This window comes from Dunckerocampus dactyliophorus, chromosome 8 (assembly GCF_027744805.1).
Source record: "Dunckerocampus dactyliophorus isolate RoL2022-P2 chromosome 8, RoL_Ddac_1.1, whole genome shotgun sequence".
Taxonomy (NCBI): domain Eukaryota; kingdom Metazoa; phylum Chordata; class Actinopteri; order Syngnathiformes; family Syngnathidae; genus Dunckerocampus; species Dunckerocampus dactyliophorus.
In genome coordinates, this window is record NC_072826.1 from 16,029,145 (window position 1) to 16,056,503 (window position 27,359).

General features: G+C 39.5%; 3 protein-coding genes across 16 annotated transcripts in view; 1 reads left to right on the plus strand and 2 right to left on the minus strand.

The window, feature by feature from the left end:
• sycp1 (synaptonemal complex protein 1) lies at window positions 1–24,901 on the minus strand. 12 transcript variants are annotated; one of them, XM_054784986.1, is made up of 41 exons: window positions 24,834–24,878; window positions 24,451–24,513; window positions 23,765–23,899; window positions 23,570–23,654; window positions 23,459–23,496; window positions 22,169–22,333; window positions 22,037–22,104; window positions 21,895–21,968; window positions 21,754–21,812; window positions 20,838–20,904; window positions 20,696–20,769; window positions 19,784–19,892; window positions 16,589–16,683; window positions 16,279–16,463; window positions 16,132–16,199; window positions 15,981–16,042; window positions 15,783–15,899; window positions 15,605–15,709; window positions 15,405–15,508; window positions 15,198–15,315; window positions 15,053–15,123; window positions 14,809–14,893; window positions 14,660–14,722; window positions 14,517–14,579; window positions 13,846–13,908; window positions 13,644–13,760; window positions 13,450–13,560; window positions 13,278–13,370; window positions 13,103–13,168; window positions 12,957–13,043; window positions 12,789–12,875; window positions 12,549–12,602; window positions 12,344–12,415; window positions 12,165–12,266; window positions 12,014–12,073; window positions 8,134–11,899; window positions 5,279–5,316; window positions 4,609–4,680; window positions 4,414–4,533; window positions 1,616–4,245; window positions 1–176 (listed from the first exon to the last, which is right to left on the minus strand). In XM_054784986.1, exons 1-36 carry the CDS (start codon window positions 24,843–24,845, stop codon window positions 11,768–11,770), a joined length of 3,129 nt encoding a protein of 1,042 aa, XP_054640961.1. In that variant the 5' UTR covers window positions 24,846–24,878; the 3' UTR covers window positions 1–176; window positions 1,616–4,245; window positions 4,414–4,533; window positions 4,609–4,680; window positions 5,279–5,316; window positions 8,134–11,767. The 12 variants fall into 12 exon arrangements, with proteins under 12 accessions (XP_054640961.1, XP_054640960.1, XP_054640962.1 ...); XM_054784985.1 differs by lacking the exon at window positions 1–176 and having other exon boundaries at window positions 183–4,245; window positions 8,134–8,234; window positions 8,891–11,899; XM_054784987.1 differs by lacking the exon at window positions 1–176 and having other exon boundaries at window positions 183–1,963; window positions 4,118–4,245.
• On the plus strand, window positions 1,617–10,452 carry slc5a8l (solute carrier family 5 member 8, like). Its single transcript, XM_054784997.1, has 16 exons — window positions 1,617–1,970; window positions 2,188–2,253; window positions 2,434–2,485; window positions 3,523–3,590; window positions 3,766–3,920; window positions 4,122–4,262; window positions 4,348–4,477; window positions 4,597–4,685; window positions 4,903–5,015; window positions 7,806–7,873; window positions 7,971–8,057; window positions 8,156–8,343; window positions 8,561–8,670; window positions 8,740–8,825; window positions 8,920–10,306; window positions 10,391–10,452. Exons 1-15 carry the CDS (start codon window positions 1,617–1,619, stop codon window positions 9,031–9,033), a joined length of 1,821 nt encoding a protein of 606 aa, XP_054640972.1. The 3' UTR covers window positions 9,034–10,306; window positions 10,391–10,452.
• A 668-nt stretch (window positions 24,902–25,569) lies between the features above and the next one.
• Window positions 25,570–27,359, minus strand: part of slc16a1a (solute carrier family 16 member 1a) — a 36,077-nt gene continuing 34,287 nt past the window's right edge. For all 3 annotated transcript variants that reach the window (XM_054784646.1, XM_054784647.1, XM_054784645.1), the window contains 2 exons: window positions 26,540–27,313; window positions 25,570–26,459 (listed from right to left, as the gene is read on the minus strand). In XM_054784646.1, the coding sequence (XP_054640621.1) occupies window positions 26,236–26,459; window positions 26,540–27,313 (998 nt within the window). In that variant the 3' untranslated portion in view covers window positions 25,570–26,235. The remainder of the gene's footprint in view (window positions 26,460–26,539; window positions 27,314–27,359) is intronic.

Sequence of the window (27,359 nt, forward strand, 5' to 3'; positions counted from 1 at the left end):
AACATAATATTTGTTATTTAGTCTGCTGCCATGTGCTCTCTTTGGCATCACCTGATGAGAAGTGGGGTCCTGCAAGCTAAGTGATGCTGTGACTGCTGCACATAAATACTCCACAGACTATACATAATATATACATGTGTGTCTATAATACACATTGAAGAGCTTTTATCTCCAATCTGGAAGAAAATGAGACCACAAGAAATGAGACCATTAAAGTGATGACATTAATTACTTATTGTTTACTCTCATGAGTTAACGCATGTTCAAATGTCCAACCATCACAAAACACCCATAAGCCTTCTTTTTGCTTGAAGGATTGCATATTTCTTAAAGAGCCTCTCAAATATAAAACCAAGTTTCACTGTGTTTTCCAAAGATATCCTAATCAGTCTCTCGTTTGTGTAACAGTTAACTGGGAAGAAGTGTCTTCATAAACACTATGTAACATTACAAGTAGGAGTAAACAAAACAACATTGTAAACAGTCCACAAAGTGGTCTTAAAATATACCAGGGAACATTTACGCACATAAACTCAGAATCATAAACACAAAAATTGTCATATAATCTCTTAAGATGTCCTTATCTGTAGGAGTTTGTTTAATGATTGTCGAGGATAGTCAAAGTCTCCCTGACCAAGATAATGTGTGATTGTTCTTACCTGCAAGCATGTGCTTCTCTTAAAACTTCAGTTTCTTTACTATCCAGTTAAGCTAAATTATAAACATAGGAAGGCATGTTTTTGTATAGTTCTGTGCCATAAACATGAACAAACATGTGATTGTTGTAGTATACCCTGCACATGGCAAACTAGCTGAAGCTACAGCATGCCAGTCAACAAACATTAACAGGTGCTGGTTAAAGTTTAAAAATGCGTGTACCTGATCAGCTCATTAAAAATCAATTGAATTAAATCACCCATAAAAAGGCTACCCTCAACAAATACCGCACATATTAATGTTGTAATGACGCAAAGGTCCTTTAAATAAACAAGTTTTCCTGTTCCATTTGTAATTTTTTCAAAATGCCGAGTTCAAAGAAATGTTCTATTACACATCATTTGTGAGATGATTTAAGGTGATTCAACATGACTAAAGGAGCAATATTTAATCATATGTGACATGATATAATGGCCAGCTGCATATGTTTGCCCTGCCTTCTTTGATAACCGCCCTGTTGTAAGCAAGCTAAAGCTGTTCATTGACCACTCCAGGAAATGTCTCAATGTGGCATTCTATAAAGAGGCTATATCAGGACACTGAGAGCAATAACGCATTTATACAATGCGTTCAGATGACAGCTGACCACAGCACTTGGGTGTCCTTGATGGATTATTAACAAAGGGAAATGATTTTTATAGTCTTTGGAACACTTCAGGTGGAGTAGGTTAGCTGCTGATTAGGCAGAGAGGCGTCTATGTGAAGCAGTGCTGCCCACTCTACTGTGACTGGAAACCAAATGGGAATACAATTTTATTTTGATGTTGGCTGTTTAATGTAAGTGTGCTTGTCTTATAGCACTTTTTCATGCACGACTGGACTTGTGAGATATTCCATAAGTACAACTGTCTGCAGCTCCAAGTGTAACGCACACAGCACTTTCTTCGGCTGAACAAACCATGGTTGGCACAGGTGGTCCAGTGGCCACCTTCTCCGTTTGGGACTATGTGGTGTTTGCCGGGACAATCCTTGGAGCGGCAGGCATTGGCCTCTTCCAGGCCATCCGAGGCCGCAAGCAGACCAGCAGCGAAGAGTTCTTGTTGGGAGGGCGGCAGATGACAGCGGTACCAGTGGCGATGTCTCTAACAGCCAGCTTCATGTCTGGCATAACTGTCATTGGCACACCTTCTGAGGCATACTTGTATGGGGCGTCCTTCTGGTTGTTTGGCTTCTCCCATGCCATCATGTCCACTCTCACTGCCGAGATCTTTGTGCCCCTTTTTTACAGACTGCAGATCACCAGTGCCTATGAGGTAAAAGATGTTAGACCATTGTCGCCTCAATTTAAAAAACTAAACTCATTTTACTGCTTATTTTATTATTTTACTTCAGACACAATAATACCTGTACAACAAAGTCATTGCTGTTTATCAAATCTGTAAATGTAACATTAAGTAATCAGAAATAATGTGGATGGATGACTGAGCTAAATGCTTTAAGATGCCAGACTATGATTCCTTTCATTTCTAGTACCTGGAGTTGCGTTTCAACCGGACCATTCGAGTAATCGGGACTTCAGTGTACATCTCGCAGACGGTCAGTGACTTAAAAAGGACTTCTTTTAGAATGTGGATTTAGACTAGCAAAAATTTGCACGACAGACAGCATCTGTCTTTTTTTCCCTGTTGCTTTAATGGCAGATGACATCCTACATGAATGTGAATGTAAGCTTGCTTTGTTTCCATCCAATCAACTAATGGCACCTTCTTTTATCAGGCCCTGTATACTGGCTTGGTCATCTACGCTCCAGCTCTTGCACTTAATCAAAGTAAGTCGGCGAAGAATACAATTTTGAAGCGATTATATTTCCTAATCTATTTCCAACAAAGCTAGAATATATTCAGATCTTGACTAGGGATGGCATAAATTGGCATGAAAATTAGATATCGGATGATATCGGTATCGTTTTTTCTACTGATAATGATATCGATGCACGAGTGATGGAGTACTCAACAGAGCAACAAATTCAGTATGTCCATGGTGTGGCGTTAATTCCAAGTTTGGCCTTTGGATTGTAAGTGTTATGTTTTGGTTTTTGTGCGTAATGCAGCTCCACCTAAATCAGGGGTGTCCAAACGTTTTCTACCGAGAGCCGCATATTGAAAAGTCAAAGAATGCGGGGTCCGCTTTGACATTTATATGTTTTTTAAAAATATTTTATTCAAAGGTTCAACGTACAAAACATACAGTATAATTAAAGTACTTCCACATTAAGAGTTACAAAGTGAGTGATAAGAATATTGACTTTTTGATTTCATTGCACTGATGTCGATTTTGACCACCCATACACGCATAATAAAGACGTTGTTGTGATGTTAGGAGAGTCAGTGAACGCACCTCGCGGTCTGTCTTGTGACAATAAGGAAGTATTGTTGCAATGACTGGACTAGAGACGTGTTTGTTTGGAGTTGAAGATACATATATGGTGTTGGATTGCACTGCTGTTGATGCGTTCAGATAAGAATAGTTAAAAAAGTTATAAAAGAGCGTCAGGTGAGATGGGGCGGTGAAGAATGCTAGAAGGCTTGAAGAAAGGCGAGGCAGCAACAGTAATAACTGGGAACTATTTCTCTTTCAGCCAAGTGTTGAGAGCGATAAGTGGCTAGAGAAACAGAGTGAATATAGTACTGCACGAAACAGTAGGAAGCTCCTACCTACACAAACTACACACACAAGGAAGCAACAGGAAATAGGACTGAGACCCTAACAAAACAAACAAAAAAGTGATGGCTAAATATAGTCTTAATTACTTAATGGCATATTCTCAAAACTAAGCAAGGGTCATGTGCCTTTCTTATGATTCAGTTACTGGACTTGACCTGTGGGGAGTGCTGGTGGCTACGGGGTCAGTGTGTATCATCTACTGCACTTTGGTTGGTAAAACACAATCACATTTTTGAATCCACACATCAGCTGTGTTATTATTACCTTGCCAAAACAATGTACTGTATGTTTTATATCTTTAAACCTCATTTTACATGTCTGTTCAAATGGGTTTGTACTTGCATCTTGCTGCTCAAACTACCTTTTTGCTGGTATTGTCTATAGGGTGGCCTGAAAGCAGTCATTTGGACCGACGTGCTGCAAATGGTGATCATGCTGACGGGTTTCGTGGCTGTAATAGCGAGAGGGGCTGTGGTGCAGCGGGGCCTGGCCAACATTTGGGAAGATGCCAGGCTGGGGGGCAGGCTAGAGGCGTTTGAGTAAGCTCACACCTTGTTAGGTGGTTAATGAAAGGCAGGGCAGGGCGTCATACAGTATAAGCTTATACATGCTTGTGATATTTTGTTTGGTATACAACTGGTAAGTTTACAAAAATATTTTGTTTATAGTGTATATAACTTAAATGTTATCTCAGTCACCATTTAAATCCTTTTGTTTAATTAAAAAAAAATCTCACTTAGCTTTGACCCCGATCCACTGAAGCGACATACTTTCTGGACCATCACAATCGGTGGAAGCATGATGTGGGCGTCAATCTACGCCATCAACCAGTCCCAGGTGCAGCGCTACATCTCCTGCAAAACACTGGGCCATGCCAAGATGTGAGCGTTCTTGCAAGCACATCAAATGCAGCACATTATCATCATTATGCAATAGCTTTGTGATAGCTGGCTTTCCACCCCCAAGGTCTTTGTATTTAAACATGGTGGGCTTGTGGGTGACTGTGAGTCTGGCTGTGTTGTCCGGACTCACCATGTACTCCATTTACAAGAACTGCGACCCGTTTACAAATGGTGACGTCAACACCACAGATCAGGTAACCCCAGTTGCAAATGTAACAACTCATTCAGTGACTCTGCAGTCACTTTTCACCTGTGAAATGAATAACAGTGAACACATGTGGAAAGATTAACTGGTTTGTCTTTGTAAAACCAGTTACTTCCTTACCTTGTCATGGACATTTTGGCAGCCTACCCCGGAATCCCTGGTTTGTTTGTGGCTGCTGCATACAGCGGGACCCTGAGGTGAGATGTCAATGCATTGGCTTAGACAATGAATGCTGACAACATGAGGTATACCTGCACAATCCACCTTAACAACTGGGAAAAGCCTTTGATAGGCACTGTCAGAAAGGCATTCATTTAACAATACAGTGTGCTTATTATTGTTGTGGTGGTGCATACCCTCTCACTAAATAAGGTAATTAATCATTTTAAAACCATACATATATTTGTTTTTCAGCACAGTGTCTTCTAGCATTAATGCCCTTGTTGCTGTCACTGTGGAAGACTTCATTCTTCCCGTAAGCAAAAACCTGACACAGAAGCAGAAGACATGGATAAACATGGGCCTAAGTAAGTCTGGATACAAAAAATGTTGATGGAATCATAAAATACTTAATACTGTATATAAACTAATATTGTTTTTTATTGTTTTTTAACACACATACAAAACACAAATAGTACATAATTGGCTTTTGTACCAACTACCAAATTCTCTTGAGAACAGCCTCATTGAAAGCACATGGAGAAATCATATGCAATGTAAGCAAACATGTTCATGAGTAGCAAGGTAATAATGACATGACATTAGTTGCATTACATAAAGGTTTACTTACAAGGCAACAGTGAGCTCTGAGAAAGTTCCACTGGTAACCTAAAATAACAAAAGATGTTAAAATGTGTATCTGTTATTAAGTGACACGTTGTACGATGCCACAATCCCATGTCATCTTTGGAGGCTTTTCTGAGCAATCTAGCACAAGCTGGGACATGCGTGAGGTATGTTTTGGACAGCTGACAGGAAAAATGCAGGTCTTTATGTTGATACAGTGTTCCCTCGCTACATTGCGGTTCACCTTTCGTGGATTCGGTGTTTCGCAGATTTTTTGCAATTTTGCATTTTTTTTAACAGCATATGAACACGCATTGTGTTCTGCGTCCTCGTGGTGTATTAGAGCGATCTATCTGATCAATCTATCTGTCAGCTGGATGTGTCTGTTATTGTAAATGCTACTGCTACCAGTAGAGGGTGTTATACTCATGTTGAAGACGTGTGCAGCTCCACTTCACTCAGTATGTGTTTACATGCCTGGAGGAGCATATTAGGAACCCACAGTAGAAGCTAGCTACTAGAGCCACAACAGTCCTTACTGGCTAAGGGAGAACCCGCCCATTGTGTTCTCCGTCCTGATTGGCTGTAGACCATTGTCAGTCAATCTCCTTTGTGCTGTCTAGCTAACTAGCTAACTGCGTGAGCTGCTTGCTAATCGCCAATAAACAATAGAAGAAGTAGCAGCAGCAGCTAACAGGTTCAAGAAGTAGGATGAGGAGGAGGATGACGGCAGTAGCAATATGTTTTAACAAGGATACAAAAACGCTACAGCCCAACGGCGCCAGGACAAGGTCAGAGGAGTGAATACGTGTGAGTCACATAATAATTTATTGTGTCCAACCCAGTAGACTGATAATTAAAATTCAAACGAAATTTGAACTCTGAGAGTGTTTAAAATGTGGGAAAATGTTAATGCCTGTCTGAGAAAAGTGTAAGGAGAGGGTTTTACATCCTTAAAATATATACACTCCTGATCAAAATCTTAAGACCAGTTGAAAAATTGCTAGAATTTGCATTTTGCACATTTGGATCTTAATGAAGTTTTAAGTAGAGCTACAATATGCAAAAGCAAGAAGGGAGAGTGAGACAAAAAACATTTTGAAAAAGTAATTTATTGAAAACAACAATTAAACTGAAATAGGTTGTTTATCAGCTAATCAAAAGTTTAAGACCATCGCTCAAAAAATAATGAAAAAACTCTCCAAACCAGAACAAAAAAAATTCTCAGTAGGACTCAGTAATGAGTAGCTCCACTTAAAACAGGGAAACGTGCAGGATGGTCCAAAAGAGTGATCTTATTCTCCCTGAAGAAGTTCTTGGTCAAGCGAGCATTGTGAACTGCAGCGTTGTCCTGTTTAAAACCCAGCTGTTACCATACAGACGAGGGCCCTCAGTCATGAGGGATGCCCGCTGCAACATCTGCATGTAAGCAGTTGCTGTTTGACGACCCCGCACCACCTGACGCTCCTGTGTTCCACTGAATGAAAAAGCACTCCAGATCATGATGGACCCCCCTCCAGTGTGCTGGGTAGAAAACATCTTCCATCTGAAGGAACGCTTTTCCTTCAGATGCTGTCTGATGGTTATTGCGCTGCAGTCGGCACCAGTAAGGGCCTTAATTTGGGTTGAAGACCTCCCTGTGTATTGATGGACAGTAAATCGGATCATCCGGGTCAGCGCAGGTGTGATTTTTTTGGGTCTACCACTTGACTTTTTTGTTCCATAATGCTCCGGATCTTCCAAAAAATGTAGAATGACTGTCTGACTGCGCCCAACCTCAGCAGCAATGGCACGCTGCGAGAGGCCTTGCTTATGCAGCTCGACAATCCGACCACGTTGAAAAAGAGAAAGCTTCTGAGCTTTAGCCATCAGGAGGGCATAACAGTGTGAATGGCTGACAGAAAATGACAATTTTGAGCAGATTTTGGCTTTTATAGCCTGTGGTCTTAAAGTTTTGATCAGCTGATAAACAGCCTATTTCAGTTTGTTTTCAATAAATTACTTTTTCAAAACACTTTTTGTCTCACTCCCCCTTCTTGTTTTTGCATTTTGTAGCTCTACTTAAAACCTCATTAAGATCCAAATGTGCAAAATGCAAATTCTAGCAATTTTTCAACTGGTCTTAAGATTTTGATCAGGAGTGTATGACTATTGTAAACAAATAAAGTTGGCTACTTTGCGGATTTCACTTTTTGGGAACCTATCACCCCCGAAAAACGGGGAAACACTGTATATACTGCACTTTATGTAAGCTATATGAGTGTATCAACCACTTCTGTCATCATTACAATCAACCTATTTAGCTCAATATGTTTAACCCCTTTACAATTGCACTAATTGGCCTGACATTTCCTGGAGGAAGGACTTTTTCAAAATCATACATCTATACTGCCTCATAGTTACCAAAAATGGTGAAAATGTTAAAAATGTTAAAAGCTATACTGTACACTTAGCTGAAGACTGACAACTCTCAAAATACTGTTGCACATATTCAAGAATGCTACACTGAAATACCTTACTTTCTTGCGAAGGTGTATTCTTTGGGGCTCTGTGTATCGGGATGGCTGGCATTGCTTCATTGATGGGAAGTGTACTGCAGGTAAACATAGCTAACATGACTATGACTCTTCTGCTCTCCGTTTCCTCCATGAGCTGAATAGTTAGAAGCACACGCCCTGATCGTTTTCTGTGCGCAGGCAGCTTTCTCCATATTTGGCATGATCAGCGGACCTCTTCTTGGGCTTTATCTATTAGGCATGCTTTTCCGCACAGCTAACCCCATAGTGAGTATGAAGTGGAACATGCACTGACACAGAGCTGCTATAACAACAAACAGGACACAAGCACAAATTATTTCACCGCTATCCTTTTGGCTCTGCAGGGAGGCCTTACAGGAGTGATCCTCAGCCTGGTCTTGACTCTGTGGGTGGGGATCGGAGGCCAGATTTACCCTCCAACAACTGCCAAGACAAACCCTCTGCCAGTTAGCACTGCGGGCTGCAACAACACACACCAGTATAACACGACAACAGTAGCTCCCTGGACCAGTCCAGTGACCCTGCAACCTGAGTGAGTCATAAGAGGTCGTGCAAGGTTTTCTCAAGCACCAAAAAAAATAAAAAAATGTAATCATATAAAAACTGGGGCGCACGAAAACCGAGGTCTGACTGTATTACAATATTTTTCTCCATACGGCTTAGTGTGTTGGTTTTCAGTAATCACTCTACTGTATCTATACAATACATATGATAAATTGTGACTTCCTGTGTGTGTGTGTGTTTACCAGGGTTAGGCCTCCATTAGCAGACACGTTGTACTCTCTGTCCTACCTCTACATCTCTTTGCTGGGCGTACTGACCACAGTCGTGGGTGGACTCTTGGTGAGCACGGCCACAGGTAAGTACTATCCATCTACCACTACCACAAAACCTTAAGTGAAGCAACAATAAGTCATACTTGTTTTAGGTGGCTGCAAGCAAAAGAAGCTGAACTCCAATCTCTTTGTGAGGAAAAGTGACTTGATGTGTTTCAGATGGAACAGTAAATCAAAGGTAGAGATCAGAGCTTTAATTTTTTAAACAAAACAATTAAAAATGAAAAAGCAGGGGTATCTTACCTGTCCATGGCCCTTCCAACCCACTACAGGCATCTGAGAAAGCACAAACGGATTCACCACACTTTCACACGGAGGCCAACAAGTCAGGATTTGCACACCATGACTGGGCGAAGGAAGATGTTGTGAAAGTGACCAAACTTTAAGACAGGGGTGCTCAAAGTGTGGCCCACAGCTTGTTTTTTATTGTCCCGCAGCACACTGTAGAAATAAAATTAAACTAAAAAACCCAGCAAAAATGGGAATAATGAGCAAAAAGCGAAATGTAAAGAGAAGAAGCTGAAATGTTGATACTAATACAGTTTTTGCTGATTGCTTTCACACATTTTGTTAAATTAGGCTCGCTGTGTCAAACTGCTATACACAAGCAAAATAAGACACAACACTTGTTGTAAAACACCTCACAGCTCTGTAAAAATGAAACACTACAATCAAAACCCAACAACACCTTCTAAAACTGTCATTTTAGCAACAAAATGATACATATTTGCACCATTTTGAAAAAAAGCAACAGACTGATGTGTTTTACACAAAACACTGAAGTCAAAATATTTGTATTTATTTTTCTCAAACAACAGCTGAAAGTTACAGTATTAAGCAACAGATGTTTTATTTCCTTTTTGAAATTTCTTTCAAATACCTAAAGAACGATAGAGTACAGTACAGTACAAATTCCAAACACAAATCAAAACAATTTAAATTTTGTTTAGTATTAGTTAAGTATTTACAGTAGTGTAGTTTATACTAGTATTTAACGTGGGAGGATTTCATAAATATAGGATCCCAACTTCTGTCTGGATCTGGCCAAAGGACCTGACCCACATTGCAGATTACCAATGCCATTGCCATTGCAATTAGCAGATGTGTGCATTTTTATTCAAAGTGGTTTTCCAATGATAACAAGGTATTTTATCTTTAAGTGTGTAATGTAGAAAACTGTGTAATGTTCTGCGACAACTGTGTTGAAAAATTGCAAGCTAAGTGCAAAGCAGAAAACGTGTTTAAGCTATCGTCACATTGCGTTTTAGCTATTGTTACAAGAAGTTTTGGTTTTGTAGCTTTGGTCTAAGCATTCATTTGGGTGTAAGCAGTTGGCAAAAACTGTAATAAAACAAAGCTTTGTCTTTAAATAAAAAAAAAATTGTTTTTTTTTTTTAGCCTTTTTACAATGTTTTGTATTCAAGATCTGTTGCACTGTAAACACCTCAGACAAAAGGTTCATATTTAATCTGAGTAACACCTGACTAGTTAATCTCCTTGACATCACACAATAGGAGAAGTTTACAAAGCTTTTACCCACCCACTTTTACCTGCTCGGTGCCAGTAAGACAACAGGAACGACCAGCTGCCCTTTCCAAGGAAGAAGGAAGAAGGAAGTGGAGAAATCAGGTTTCTATTATAGTGCAACAAAGACAGCAGGTAGGAAGATTATTATCTTTTATCTCAAATATATCTTTTCAGCATTAATTTGGCTTTGCATGTACTGTATTTATTACTTCCCAGGGCATGGAGCAGCAGGCATGGATGTCATCTTTGCTCATTTCCTTCTCAGCAAGTATAAAGACAACACACACTTCAAAAGTCTTAATTTAACTTCACTGTTGCCTCAAGCCTGCCTGAGAATTCAACTTCATTTGCATACAATTCCAATGAAAACCTTACAGAACTCACTCCAGGGCCAAAGATCACAGCATCCTCCGAGTCTCTCAGTCAATAACTATGACAAGTGCGCCATTAAATATAAAACGTCAATGATGAGCACAGCACCTGGCAGCCAGTAGTCAGCTTTTATTGGCACTGTAGTAGGCCAGACGACAGTTGGCTACAGCACCACCTCTTAGGTAATTACAGCTGCAAATTTGTTTGGCAGTTGCAACACAACCACTCAAGGTAAAGCTCTGGTCTAGATGTTTTTATTTGATTGACTGTAATTGTCCCTTTTTGTTGCCCTAACAAGTTTGGAACTAAACAACTCAGAGAGAACATATAATATGTTATAACATATAAAAGTCTTCCGTATTGTGCTGAATGTGTTTGCTCTGCTATTGGTGTCCATGTTCCACAGATGCCAATGTAGATTCCAGTACTTGCATCAGCTTCTTCACAACTTGACACTGGTACGGAATTCATATTGAAAACCAGTACAAACGTTAAACGTTTTATTACATGTTGAATACATAATTTACTCTGCCAGCAGATGCATTCTTAGCAGACAGTGGCACACTGGTCATTATTTCTGAGGAACCTTATGATGGTGATCCAGTCTGCGACAATGGACCTCCAACCACACTGGAAACAACAAGAATCCCATTTGACCAATTTCAGTTGCGCAAATTTTTTTCCCTAAGAATTCCGAAAATTCCAGGAATTCACCCATGACATTTCAGATTAAAGATTAAATGGACAATCTAAAGTAATTTGAACATTGCTTGTACATTTTATTGTCAAACATATGAAAGTGCATGTAAACATTAAACCGTAACAGTATCAATTACTGTAGTTAAAAATACTCTTAACTACTGATACACTAATATGACTCTATTACACTATGACCCCTACTACTACAACCAAAATTATTACTACACTGAACAAACTATTACTACTACTATTACTTACACAAAAACTGCCACAGCACCAATGCTATTAAAGTATATATCTTAATGCTACACTTTTACGACTATCCATACACTACATCTACTTGTCTGACTCCAATGACAATACCACACTACTGTATGACTGCTACTAGACCACAACTCTGACTAAATACAACCACAACTATATTTTATACTGTCATGTGCTGTGCTGTTATTGAAGTTGCAATATGAAATTGAAACCTAGTCTGTGGCCTCTTTTTCTAGTTAAGATGAGCAAAAGCGCTACTTATGCAAAGATTTTCTCATGAGTCATTTTCTTCTTTTTGTCGCAGCCAACAACGGCGGTCCAACCAGCGTCTCGCATCCTCTTCATGGCTGCTAACTTCAGAGCGTTTCCTGGTGACTTCTGAGCAGGGCTCTGGAGATGAAAGAAAAAATGTAGCAACCATGTTTAAAAAAAATATTTTGTCAGTGTTTAACATTCTAACTAATTCTTAAAACTGCATTGTGCTTTTTTTTTTTTTTTTTTTACCTTTTTGTTACATTTCGAGAGGAGGCCAGGAAAACAGGATTCTGACGTGCTTGCCCAGGTCTGTCAAGATCAGAGAACCAAATGAATGCTTCTCCTGACCTGCTGCTGTCATTGGCTAAGAAATTGCCAACTAATAATAAAAAATACATAACCAAAGGTTGTTTGGATCAGAGCTGTCGGACTCCAGCTCGATGGTTCTCTTCTCCAAGCTTGCTAACTTCCCGATACTAGGGGGCGTCCTTATTCTATAGGTCTGTGGGAACATACTGTACATCAGCATACTGACAACATCAAGCATTCTGTAAATATCCAAATGCTACCATCAATTACTTTGATCTTTGAAGTTCTGCTAACTCTGCTCGCTGCACTTTCTGGGGCAGTCAAGTCCTCACGGCGCATTTCCTAAAGCATGAAGGAAATGCAATGTCTAGTCCTCAATAATGCTAAAAGGATCACTGTGATTATCACAAGATAAGTAGTAAAAAAGAAATAAGTGAATGGTCATTGTATATTATAGATCAACAGGGACTTCCACCTTGTTCTGTGGTGTTGTGCCATTTGTCTTTCCAATAGATCCAGTGTCAGATTCCTTAAACATCAAAGGTATCAAATGTTGCAAGAAAAGCTGAATCAAAAATCCATACACTTTCATCACTCAATGTCGAGTCAAAGTTAAATAATTTAAATCACTGCCTACAAACTGTATTCTTCAGTGTTTCAGAGTTTCAATCATCTGCTCTCCATAGTCTTTGCAGAGGCAGCAAGTTGTACAGACCTTGGAGAAGTCAAACACATTCATCTTTGAAGAGGTGCTTCTTGGTGTGTCCGCACATCTCCCTTCATTCGTGTTGAAGGCACTTGCCTGAGAGGGTCCCAATGAGAGTTTCACAAATCCCACAAAAAATAGACCGCACCATGGTGGTTGCTCATGCATTTGGTGTACCTTCTTGTTCTTTTCTTCAGACAGCCAAGAGAACTTGAGTGATGACAATTCTTTCCTCAGATCACTTAAATCCTTTTGAAAGTTACCCTGCCATCAAAAATGTAAAGTATAAGAAATGGTAAAACAAAAGCAAAAGTAATCCTTACCTTTTCTGTCATCAGCTGCTTCTTTAATTGACCATTTTCAATCTTAAGTTTGGAGACATCCAACTCCTATTTACAAGAATGTAACAAATACATCTTAAAATGGAAGAGGCTGTGTGAAGTCTGTATTACGACTATAGTGTGAACTTTCTGAAGTGACTATTTTCAGTCATTATACCAACGACTTTCTGCAAGCAACTGCCTCCATCTCTCGCTTCTTTATCACGTCAAGCTCTGCATCCTTTTCTTCTACCATGCGGTCATACTGGCTCTAGGGAAGACAACGTCAAGCATGTGTTTGAATGGACAGTAATAATTTACAGGGTACATCTCTGGAAAACAAAACGTACTTTGTGTTTTTCCATCAGTGCGACCATATCTGCTGTCTTGTGTTGACACTTCAGTTCTGCATCCTCTTTGCTCTTGATGGCCTCAGCTGTTGTTGATCTGAGCTTTAGTATCTGGGGGGGGGGGAGATAATCCTATCAGACTAAAGGCATAATGGATTATCTAATATCATACTACATCTAATTAAAATAGAAACCTCATTGTCAAGATCTGCCGCAACTGATGATGTTGATTTAAAATCTTTGAGGAGCTTCTGATGCTTTTCCTCATGCTGTCTTTTGAGGTTCTGTGACTCCTTGCGCAGACTGTTCACCTAAAGACAAAAGTAGCATATGAATTAAACTAGGCTTTACAATACTTTGACTGCATAACATAACAACAAGAGGAAAAGAGGATACCTTATTTTCGAGTTGACTAGATTTCTCAATCTCTTTTGCCATTTGTTTCTTTAGCATTTTAATCTGAAATACACAAGTACACGAAAAAAATCATAAATAATAATAACATTTTCCCACGGTTTATGGCTTTGGAGGAGTAGGGGGACCTTGGGGGTGTGTCATGGGTGGCACAAACATACGCACAAGCAACATAGTGGCGGATTATAATGTGTAATGTTACATTTAGGTCACATACGCATGTGCACAGCATAGCCGACTGCGATTGCTCCTCCGCAGTTACAGTTTACAAACTTTCCTAATGGAAAGCGATAAAGACTACAAAATAAGCCAAAAAGTCAAAATTAAGACACATCATTTGAATAATGAATGCTGCTCCATATGCAATAAAGACATCAGATGAGAAATTGTAAGTGCACTGACCATGTAGAGACAAAATTAACGTTCCGTCGTTTAAAAAATATACAGTAAATGAGATAAGGCTATTTAGTTGGTTTAATAAAATAACAAGTTAAGGTATGTTCTATATGACAGGTATCCTTAAACTACTCCTGTTGTATGTATACAATACAATTCAAACAAAATTAATTTGGGATGTAGGGCGTCCCCCCTAATACGTACAATGGTAGGGGAAACACTGACTTGCATGTATGATCCTTTCTTATACCACAAACCTCTTTCTGGTATTCGCCTTGGGCTTTGTGGTTAGTTCCAATTTTCTTCCTGAGATTAGAGAGCTACACACCAAACAATTTGTTATTAGTTCCATAAAGTCAGAAAACTAACATTAAACTAATATTTCTGTATTTCTTGTCACCTTTGCCTCTGCAGCTTTGACCTGGCTTTCTGATTTTGTCAGTTTCTTCTGCAAATGCTCACACTACACAAAGTACGATGGACATGTTAGATCAGCAATCATGGGGGAGTTTCTGATAATAGTGGCTGGGCTTTAGTTGGCATGCTTACATTGTCCTCCATGTTCTTCTGCAACGTTGTCAATTTTTCTTCACATTGTGCTTTGATTAGGGTTGGAATAGCCAGGACTTCCTCTCTATAATAAAAGTGCTATCAGTTCAGCCAGCATCGACGCTGGCTGAACTGAACAATTAATCCATTGATCAATGGATTAATTCATAATTGTTCTTTGCTTTTTGGCTACACCTTTCCTTGCCATGTCACACACCATTAAGTCTCAAAAATGCAAGCTGACCTTAATTGCTGGTTTTCCACTTCCAGTCTCTGAACATGCTTTGTAAGCTTCACGGCTTTCTCTTCGCTCACCTGCCAGTCAAAATGCTTTTTATTAATAGCTGGACACAACTTGAAGTATACACCTTGTGCAGCAAAGCTCAAACCTTTAGGTTTGCTTCCATAGCTTTCACATTAGAAGTTCTGTCCTCAAACTGCTGCTCAACAGCCTTCTTCTCATTCTGAACATCATTAAAGTTAGACAGCAGTTCTTCATACTTGGTTCTAAAATGTGGCACATCATACAGTATATTAGTCATGCACAATACAACAGATACAGTAGATGAGGTACATGATGTTTTTTTTCAACTCACTGATACTGTGGGAGTTCTTCCTTGAGTTGCAACATTACAATGCTGCATTCTTCAGTTTTCTTCATTTCATTGAACAATTGTTCCTTCAGCTCACCTAACTGGCTCTGAGAAAAAAAACAAAAAACAGAGCTGTGTACAGCAAGTTGTATACAATCAAGGGTTTTTATTTCTTACAATTAAATTGAATTAGATTTAAAAACCTCCATGACACTGCACTTCTCCATTGAAGCTTCTTCTGCCTTTTCAGCAGCTTCACATGCTTTCCTCAGTCGCTCATTTTCTGCAAATGTCATCTCTGCTTTACTCTGGATCGCAGAAAGTTGCTTGGTCATGGCAAGGTTGTAAAATATTTATTCTGAGAGGATTGATGTGTGTCACCATGCTGAGCTGTGCTGTTTGGGCTTTTGCTGAAAGCTCCATTTGGAGTTGGTTCACTGTGACCTCAAGAACATCAGTTTTTCCTTTCATGAGCTCCATAGATGTCATGCTTTTGTCCTAAAAATGAAAATAACACATCCAATAAAAATGATGCTAGAAATGCAAAAATGTAAACAAGTGTAGTAAAGTAAAATTCACCAATTCACTCTCAAGGATTCTGATCTGCTCATCTTTTCTTGCACTTTGCTCTTTGGTCTCTGCTGTCAAGTAAATCAAATATTTTACTTCCACTCTTTTTTTTTAGTAAATCAAGCATTGAATTAATAATATCCATGTAATCAAAACTCACCTAAAAGTAATTTACTCCTTTCCAGTTCCTTGTTGTTTACCATAAGCTTTGCCTCACATTCCTTAGACCTTTAACATGAATTAGTTCCACAACCAAAATGACTATAGAGGAGCGTTTTGACAGTGTTGTGAATTTTAGAGTTTATACCTCTGCTCCTCAAACGCTAATGCATTCTGCAGCTCCAGAACGATTGCCTGAACTCGTTCAAGCTTCTCAGCTTGTTCATTTTTAACCCTGCAAAGCTCCTGCAAACTTAAATCTTTGCTGCTGACAACCTGTGCGTATTCCTCTTTGCTCTCTTCCAGCATAGCAGCAATAGCTTTCCGATTTGTCTTTGATAGAGGAAACAGGTTACAGTGAAAGCAGACATTGCAGACATTGAGTATTAAAAAAAATCAATGTTGAACAGATCTGCAGAAAAGCTTGCAGACCTAAACAGACCAGTAATAGAATTCACCTCAATATCTTTACAACACTGCTCCGCTGAGTGCAGTTTTTCACGAAGGGACTCCTGCTCCATTTTTAAATTTTTGAGATCTTCACTCTGTTGATCTGCAATTTTTTTAAAATACACTCCTGATCAAAATTTAACACCAGTTGAAAAATTGCAAGAATTTATACTTTGCACTGTTGGATCTTAAGGAGGTTCTAATTAGGTTAGTAGGTTGAGGCGGTTCAAAGGCCTTGTCTCTCTTAAAGGCACAAAACGTGCCTCCGACATTCACATCTGACATTCAAAAGGTGGAAGAAAGTTTTATTCTCTGATGATATTACAGAAAATACCCTAATCAAAAACAGTGGATGAACTGTGATGTAAGGGCTAAGCTACGTGCTCGTTCGACTGCATTTGTCATGGGCACCGCTGATGACTACAAAAAGGCCAGATATGACCTGAGGAGGTCCATACGAGAGGCCAAAAGACAGTACAGACAGAAGCTGGAGGGCTACTATTCCACCTCAGACCACCGGCGCATGTGGGCGGGGCTCCAGCACATCACAGACTATCGACAGCGGAGTAGCGTAGCCACATCCAGCCAAACCACACTTCCAGATGAGCTGAACGAGTTCTATGCCCGCTTTGACACCCAAACACCTGATAAGCAGAGAGGGTGGCTGGGCTTGGGGAGTGCACAGGACTCACCTCTCATGATGACATCAGCTGATGTGCGCAGGGTTCTGAACAAAACAAACCCACGAAAAGCAGCAGGCCCAGACAACATCTCAGGACGTGCACTTCGGGTTTGCTCATCTGAGCTAGCTGACGTGCTTGCTGACATATTTAACCTGTCGCTTGCACAAGCATCTGTACCGACCTGCTTTAAGTCCACCACCATAGTGCCCGTACCCAAGAAGAGCAACGTGACCTACTTGAATGACTATCACCCTATAGCACTCACTCCTATTGTAATGAAGTGCTTTGAAAGAATAGTCATGACCCACATCAAAAAGAGCATCCCGGCAACTGTGGACCCTCTACAGTTTGCATATCGCCAGAACCAGTCCACGGATGATGCCGTCAACACTGCCATCCACAAAGCCCTTTCTCACCTACAGGACCAGGACACATATGTCAGAATGCTATTTATAGACTATAGTTGTGCTTTTAATACAGTCAGCCCCCATAAACTCACAAATAAGCTCCTCACACTTGGCCTGTCACCCCTCCTCTGTAACTGGGTGTTTAACTTTCTAACAGGCAGGCCCCAGTCAGTCAGAGTCCACAACCGCACATCCAGCTCAAGAATTGTGAGCACTGGGACCCCACAGGGGTGTGTGCTGAGTCCGCTCCTCTACACGCTCTTCACCTACGATTGCGTGGCCTCCCAGAACAACACCAGCATCATTAAATTTGCGGATGACACTACAGTCATCGGACTGATCACTGGTGGTGTTGAAATATCATACAGAAGAGAGGTGGCGGACCTCATAGCTTGGTGTCGTGATAACAATCTCCTTCTCAATACAGATAAGACTAAAGAGATGATCATCGACCCAAGAACAAGGGAAAAGGAGCCACATAGACCCCTGTTTATTGATGAGACTGAGGTGGAGAGGGTGAAAACCTTCAAGTTCCCTGGCACACACATCAGCGAGGACCTCACCTGGTCTCACAACACCCAACAAATTCTGAAGAAGTCCCAAAGGAGACTGTACTTCCTGAGAAGACTGAAGAAATTTGGCATGTCCACCACAATCCTTAGTTGCTTCTACAGATGCACCATCGAAAGTGTCCTTACCGCCTCCATCACTGTTTGGTACGGTAACTGTACAACACGTGATAGGAAGGCACTCCAGCGGGTGATCAAGACCTCACAGAACATTGTTGGGGCAGCCCTCCCCTCACTGCAAGACATTTATAAAACTAGAGTCCTACGAAGAACACACAACCTAATCAAGGACAGCACACATCCACAACACTCATTATTCACACTCCTACCGTCAGGCAGACACTACAGGAGTTTGAAGTCCAGGACCACAAGGCTGGCGAACAGCTTTTACCCACAGGCCATCAGGCTTCTCAACGAAGCACTCACACACGCTGCACACAACACGCTCATAGCACTTTATTTACTTATTTATTTATTTATTTAACTTATTTATTTGTATTATTTATCTGTATTAATGTCTCTTCTGTTGTTGTTGTTGCTTAATTTATTGGTATATATGTTTCTTATGTTCTTATTCTTTCTTGTGTTTTCTTTCTTTTCTTGGGAGAATGAACAGAATAAGAATTTCATTGCATAGTATAACTTCCTGTTTTACTATGCATATGACAATAAAACTCTTGAATCTTGAAAAAAAATGTAACCTTGACGGTCCTGATGGCTTCCAAAGTTACTGGCATGACAAGGAGATCCCACCTGAGATGTTTTCCACAGAGCACAGTGGAGGGGGCACCATCATGATCTGGGGTGCTTTTTCCTTCAATGGAACAACTGAGTTTAAGGTTGTGCAGTGACGTCAAACTGCAGCTGGCTATGTGGAGATGTTGCATCCCTCATGACTGAAGGTCCATGTCTGTGTGGTAATGACTAGGTTTTCAACAGGACAACGCTGCACGTCACAATGCCCGCCTGACAAAGGCCGTCTTCCAGAGGAATAACAATTGAGGATAGATGGAAAGGGTTTACAAAACTGGACATAAGTTCCAGACAGTGGATGCTGCGTGAAGCCATATTCACCACCTGTAGCAACATTCCCACTTGTCTACTGGAAACACTGGCATCAAGCAAATCCAAACCAATTTTTTTTGGTGAATAACAAGAATGTTGCAGCTACTCATTACTGACTCCTTTTTTGAAAATGTTATTTATTTCTATTTTTTATTTTTATTTTTTGTCGAGCTATGGTCTTTTGTTTTCTTGTCTCCCCGTTATCCATCAGCTGATGTCACTTTAACGTTTCCCATAAATTGCTTACTCAATTTTTTTTGTCTCACTCCTATTTCTTCTTTTTGCATTTTGAAGCTCTACATAGAACCTGCCTAAGATCAGGAACAGACAAGAGAACAGTGCAAAATGTAAATTCTTAAAATCTTAAAGTTTTTAAAGTCTTAAAGTTTTGATATGGAATGTATATTTGATATGGCTTCAAAATGAACTGAACATTAACAACATTCACTATGTGCTTAATTGTGTGGCATTTATCTTACTTGTTGCCTGTTGAAGTAGTTTGTATTGATCTTGAGCATCATGGAGGTCACACTGGACCTTTTTTAGTTCACCTTCTTTATCTTGAAGATTAGTTTTGAATGTCAGCACCTGAGAAGCAATCAGATAGTAGTAGGGGTGTCACGATACACTCAGCTCACGAAACTAGACGATGCACAATATTGACAATATTTGAACATTACTTTTACGAAAACTACAATAACAAAATAAAAGACTGTACAGACGTTTTTTTTTTATTTAACTGATTCACAAAACAATGCAGGAACATTTTGAAATGTTTTATGACTGCATGCGTTACCTAAGCATGATGCTTTTAAAAGTTGAACTTTTTTCCAACAACTTGAAACGAAAACTAAAAATTATAAGTTCAAATAATGATGTCAGTTGTAGCAACTACTACTAATCATTTACGTTGATGTATAGTTATGTAAAGACATGTAAAATAAATTGTTCTACTGTAGATTAGTTTTAGGTTCGCGCTAAAAAAGAACTACAGTGATGCTTAGAGTGCCAAACCAGTAGTGAATAAGTCTGACGCATTTAGAAATATTATCTGTTTTGATAGAAGTCAAATAGAATAAGTCGTGTTTTCAGCCGCACATGACTTAACAACTAGTGACACTGGGAATACCAAGGTAGGTTGGACTGCAAGGGCATAGTGTGCATAGAGAACTTAATGTGCGGCTCCAATCTTGCCTTCACTTTCATATTACGTGTATTATCATTCACAGTAGCAATGCCATAGTTTAGTCTGATTGGCTTCTGGCTGCCGTGTTCTTGCGAGACAGCTTTTCTCTAAACAAGAAATATCGTAACGTCTTGTGACACCACTAGATAGTGGCAATAGTAGTTTGTCGCTACTTGCTAATCCATTTGTCTTTCATTTTACTAACTTCTTTCTCTTTCATGGCGTGTTCTTGCTGATACTTCTCTTTGAGAGCTTCAAATTGCAGCACGGCCTCTTTGACTGCAAAAAGAAAAATGGGACACTTGTAAGTCAATGTTTAAACTACTTTAAAGAAGTTCAGGACAAACCTGTCTGCAACTCTTTCTGATCAGCTTCAGCTTGACTGCGAAGGTGATCAAATGCTGCAATCAATTTCTAAAAAGGATTATAACTTAAATCAGGGATTTTCAAACTTTGCAGGGCCACGGGAGCCTTACAGGAGAGATGTTCCAAGGACCATCTAATAATGTTCATGTTGATTGAAAAAAATAAATTTCAACCTAAATACTTCAGACCTGTTTTATAAACATTAACTTTAACATATTAACAAATTCTGTTTTTAAGTAACAGATCTTAAAGCTTAAACAAAATGAACAGTACAAAGACTGTGAACAGTCCAAATGAATCAATTTTAAAACCAGTTTCAAGCGTACACAATTACTTCAACTTTAACATGATGACATTATTATTATTACTTACTGCCTCTTATTAAAATTACTGGCAGAAAAGTCAACATTGTAACCATGTTAATTAAGCCTTAGCTTCATGGATTCATTTTCAAGCACCTGAAGACACATGACACACTTTGGCCTTCCTTCACTCCAAGCTCAGCCACTTTGGACTTTGCATCCCTTGTTGCAGTGGATGGACTTAAGTATTCATCCATTGTGCAGCAAGAGTTCAACACTTCCGCGATTAACCTGGTGCATCACAGTAAAGTCAAAGTTTTAAATCCACAAACCCTAATGGAAGTGAGAACTATTAGCTCAGAATGTTTGTTTTATTGACCTAGTGGTTCCTATTTGTAGTTATGCACGTTTTAATCATAACTATAACTCATGATTATTACATAATAATAATCATAACATAACAAAACCATAACTGAATCAATTTATTGTAAAAAAAATGTGGCTCGTGGGCCCCAGTTTGAGAGTCCCTGGATTAAATGACTATAGAATTTAAAGTTCATTTATTGCACAGTCTGACATGAATATAAAACAGTACCTGAACACTGTTACTATTTTCCATTAGTAGGTGATGGGTTTCCTCTCTTTCAGATTCAACTACAAAACACAAAATTGAATGTCAATTTCTTTTGCATGGGAATGAAATTGTGAGATGTGCGTAGAAATCAAAGACACATACGTATTTGCATTTTATCAGCTGACCGCTCAAACGTTTCCTTGAGTATATTACACAAGTTGCGCGTTGCGTTGTTTCTGCATTAAAATATTCAATTAGCAACATTTTAAGCAGAACCTGCTGTTTCCACACAATAAAGACATACTTGTTCGTCAAATCCTCATTTTCACTTATCTGCTCTTCAAGCTTGATGCTGAGACTTTCATTTTCAAACTGTAATGAACACACAATGTAAAGCACTGTAACTTCTAAAGTATTTGGGTGAAAAGGCACCCACCTGCAGCTCTTTAATGGCATTGCGCTGACTGTCAATTGTTCTTTTGTTCTCTTGAAGTTTCCTCTCGCTTTGCACAGCAACACAGTCTACTTTGGCTTTCCAGCACTTGATTTTCTCCACTTCGTCAAATATTTTGGAATAAAGCAGCCCGGGACTGCATTCTCTCTGTGAAACAATGACAGATGATATTAATTGACCTTTTGCTTAAATGTTCTGCAGAGTGATTCAAGACTGTTGATTGTTATATGCTCAATATAGCAATGTTACAAAACCCCTTTTTTTTTTATCGATGAAAAAATCGGACACTGAGCGAGCACGCTCTGCTAGGAGAGTCCGTGGGGATGTCCTTAAAAATCGTATCGGATATATGTCCTATATTCAATATGGATGCCTTAATTGTAAATATAAAAGCAAATAAAATATGGATAATTTAGATATCCATCCATCCATTTTCTATGCCACTTCATTGTAACAAGATCATGCTTAAAAAACATAGATTTTCTCAAATATGGAGTGGATGTTGGTGGCTTTTATACATTCCTGTCATCGATGTTAGCTAGTATTTCTTGTGGTTAGTGTGGAGCAGGGTTCACCAACGTTTTTCCTTGTGAGAGCTACTTTTACAAAATGAAAATGGCCAAGAGCTACTCACTTTTGTAACATTTATTTCCAGAGCTTATTTTAAAACCAAACAAAGCGAATATGCTTGTTTTACCAGAACATTAACAAAATGCTGGTGTCCACAACTCACATTTTGTATTTCAGAATGCATTTCTTTCTACTGTTCTTTCATTATTAACTGAAAACCTGAATGAAAAGCAGGCTTGCGGGCACCTCATGTGGTCGTGGGGGGGCCAACAGGAAACATTGGTGACCCCTGGTGTGGAGTAAAAACAAATACAAAGCTTGCTGCTGCACTGCAGTGCTAGGAAAAATATGACACTTGATTTTCTTCCTGTACTTTTTGATTATCAAAAAAATGCAAATGGCTACTCTGTTGACTTTTAAAAACGATTTTCACAGCCTAAGTTATTATATATTTTGTAGTACGGTTGTACTTGCTAAAGTCCGTGGGTCCATTACAGCTTTTGTCTTGACTAAATGTTAACGCAATGGGGACCAAAGCCACTATTTTCCAGTATAAAATCTGCTCTAACTTCTTTAATATTTGCGGTAGGGAAATTAAAGGGGTATCAAATTAAAGTTCAAGTCATGCTTTATCAGATAGCATTAATCACAGACTTGATTTTACAAATTTCAAAATTTTGTAACACTGCTTCTCATTGCTACCTCTTTTTCTGTTGGGGCCACTTTCATCTTGAGGGCATCTTTTAAGGAGAGACAGTAAGTCTTTAATAAGTGGTGCAGTACATCTATTACATGTATGTTTCTTGACATTACCTTGTCTGGTTGGTTTAGTTGGTGCAACAACATTTTTATTCAGGAAAGGCTTGCTTTGGTCTTTGGCAAAATATTTACTGGGTCCCTAGAGGAAAGTAGTACAGTGGGAGTACATACAGAGCTCTGTCATGAGATTGTGTTTATGATTATGGCCACTAAAAGCTAGCTGTTTGATACTATATGGTAATAACTTACCAGCTCAGCTCCATTATCGACAGTTTCTTGGGGTTTAACAGCAGACACCTGGTTGTTATTCACCCTGGGTGGCACCAGAAGCTTGAAGTTGAAACGTCGATCTTTTTCCATCCTTAAAAAAATGGCCTGAATGCACTTCTCAACAAATACGACAAAAAAGATGTAAATGCCATGATCGTTCACCACTAAGGTTGATGATGTAGCCGATACTTACCTGACAGAAAAGAAAATGGCGACAATGACTTTCTTAATTAGCTAGCTTGCAAGTTGCTACGTTTCGTCTGCAGGTGACAGCTATTGTGAGCGTTAGCGCCCCTTTACAGACAAATAACTATAAAAAACGAGTAAATCTCAACGAAGGCTTTTTAACTCGTTTCTTACCAGTGATTAGGCTACGACAAGTTATCACGCTTACATAACACGAATTCGGTAATGAATGGCAACACTCTTCCTCAAAAATACAATTCTGTATACTGTATTGTCTAGCACGAGGACGTCAGTTAACTTTCCAAATTAACGTCTGGTTATGAAGACGGCGCACACCTCGTAACCATTCTGTCAGCTGAACACACTTTTAATACAGTATTCTTACTGTCTATTTAATCACTATGCAGTTGTCTGCGTTGTGGAAATTGAGTGACTCGCAGTCTAAAAACATTTAGTGGAGCCAGAAATACTGTACTGACCTGAGGCGATCCTGAATGTAACATTAGTCTCCAACCATAGAGCCGAACTGAGTAGGAAAAACACTGAGAGCAAAAGAAAAATCAATAGAAACACACTTGTTTTGATTTAATTGCATTATTTTAAAAATGTCTCTATAACTATGTTAAATGAATAAAATACATTATATATAATATTATGTACAAATTGGAATTAATGTACTGTATTTTATTTATTAATAACATACAATAAAATTATGTTACGCTAATGTCAGGTTTGGATCAAAGCTAACGAGTGTGTACATGAAGAGACGCACAATGTGAACCAGTGTTGCCAGATGGAAAAAGACAAATTACCTTAACAGAAGTTTAAAATTTGCATATTTTGAGGAAAATTATGTACATACCCAATTTGACATTGCTCAGGACAATCTGCTACAGTAAAACATTACCACAGACCATATATAGTATAGCTTATGAAGTTTTACCTTGAAATAAAGAGCAATGTTAGAAAAAAGCTGGCAGAACAGCGCCCCCACCTGGTAGTAAAGAGGCACGTCAGATAATGCACAACATCAACTGCAGTGCAGAATGTGTCCTGTTTGTGTTTGTTATAATAGACATGTATTGAAGTTGCAGTCAAATTATCATACATTATGGGATATCTGGAAATACTGCTCATGCAGAGGGTTAAATTATCATACAAATATGACCATTTTCATAAGTCTGGCAAGGCTGTTTCTCACTGGGTCAACTCAAAATATTTCCCAGGCCAATGAGGATAAAGGGGAGACAAGAAAATTTCAACCAAAATTATGCTACTTAAATATGATTATACATCACTAACATGATAATACAGCAAACCTTCTGTTCTTTGTGTGTGGTGTTCCGTCATTTTGGATTAAAGTGAAAAGTAACTATACAGAACTTCTCAGAATGACATTGATGCTATTGCTGTCCAATTTCTTTTGTGGGACTGGATTTTCAGCCATGCATATTGTGTTTATACATGGTAAATGGCAATAGCATTAGATTACTGTCAAGCAAAAGTCTTCTTGAGGTGGTAGCTGGTGTAGAGAATCATTGCACTACACCAGACTTTTAGTGTTTTTTAATTTATTTGTGTGAGGCAAAAAACTTGTGAAAAGAAATGCAGGGCCAACCAAGGCCCTGTACATGTACAATTTAAACAACATTAGTGCATTATGTTATCTGACAATATCAGAAATACATGTGCGTAAACAAACAGAGGAAAACATTTGTTTATATTCTTGAGAGCTCAATATGACTTTGGGAGGTGTTTGATTGTACAGAGTAACTCAGAGTCAATATAGTTCCCATTAGCAAGAACACATAAATGTTGCATTGAGGCCTCCACTCCCTCGTATAGAAATTTTGTGAAATAATACTTTCAGCAATGACTAATTCAGCAGCTTGATAGATGGTGCCGCAGACAAAACAAGAACTAATTACTAACACTTTTACAGAGATTGTATGCAGTCTTTAAGGAATTAAAGTTCTGCACTGCACACACTCTGCATGACTACGTTTAATTAGCAGATATATCAGGGGGAGAAAACAATATAATTGCATCTATTGATTCTATGTCCAAATAAAAATAGAAGGAAATTAGCCATTAATGTGTTAAAGCTATTGCAAAGTTAAGATGATTATTCATTCAACATTGAGTATACATATTTTACATTTAAGTGCATGTGAGGGTACAATATAAAACTGTGGTCGAAATAACAGTGCAGAAATGTTTCCTAAATGAGGCATTTTTTTCCAATTTAAAAGTGAACAAAAGACTTAAACGGTATCTGTGTTCCTAGCCTCTACCACCTTGGCAGCATTGTCCCTGTAGGATTTTTGCTCTCCCACTCTGGCCATGCGCTCCTCCTCTTTTTTCTCTTTCCTCAGCAGCCGATAGTTGAGCCCCATCCCCATGAAGAGTAAAAAACTGGAGACAATAAGGAGGATCCCGCAGCCCTGGTACGTGTATTTGTAGTCATGATAGATGTCCTTGAACTTGCCTGCGAAGGTAAAACATTGGGTTGTGTTTTAACGTCAGCATTTGTTGTCTATTACAAACAAACATCATGTTGTTAGTTACCTAGCAAAGGGGGCCCCAGCAACACAGGTCCACACTCAATGATAGTGACGAGGCCAACGGCACTGGAGAAGCGTTGGGCTCCCACCAGGTCCATCAAGGTCTCGAACAATACCGAGCTCAGCCAGCCGAAAGCAAAGCCGAAGAAAATGGCATAAATCACAAAGCCTTTGTAGTCGACCGACACGGGGGCCAGGACATGGCAGACACCGTTGTACAGCACAGAAGCGGCAAAGAAGTACTGAATCCTGGGCCGAACCCACTTAGTGTTGGCCACAATGCCCATGGAGGGCCGGGCGACCATGTCTACAAAGGCCAGCACTGACAGCAGGAACGCTGCTTTCTCTTTAGGGATCTCTTTACTCTTTGCGTAGTTACTAAGGAACACCAACGGTGCAAAAAGGCCGAAGAACATGATAATATTGCCTGAAATGTAAAGCAGGAAGCCACGGTGCTTGAACAACGACAGGTCAATGAAGCTGTTAATGATCTGTGAAAAGCCCCTCCTCCCCACTGTCTTCTCTGCGGGTTTGGGCTTTGGTCCGATAGGTCTCATGAGAGAACCAGCAACACAACAGTTAAGCAGCAGGCCACCGAGAATGAGGAAGCTTCCTCTCCAGCCAAAGCGGTCATAGAACCACGTGTTGAGAGGGGCCAGTGTGGAGAGAAAGACTGGACTACCAGCCATGGCAATGCCATTGGCGATGGGGCGCCTGTTGTAGAAGTATTTCCCAATCATGGTGAGGGCGGGGTTGAGATTGAAGGACAATCCCAATCCTAAAACACAAACAAAGAGCGTGAGGAGCATGTCGGAAGAACACTA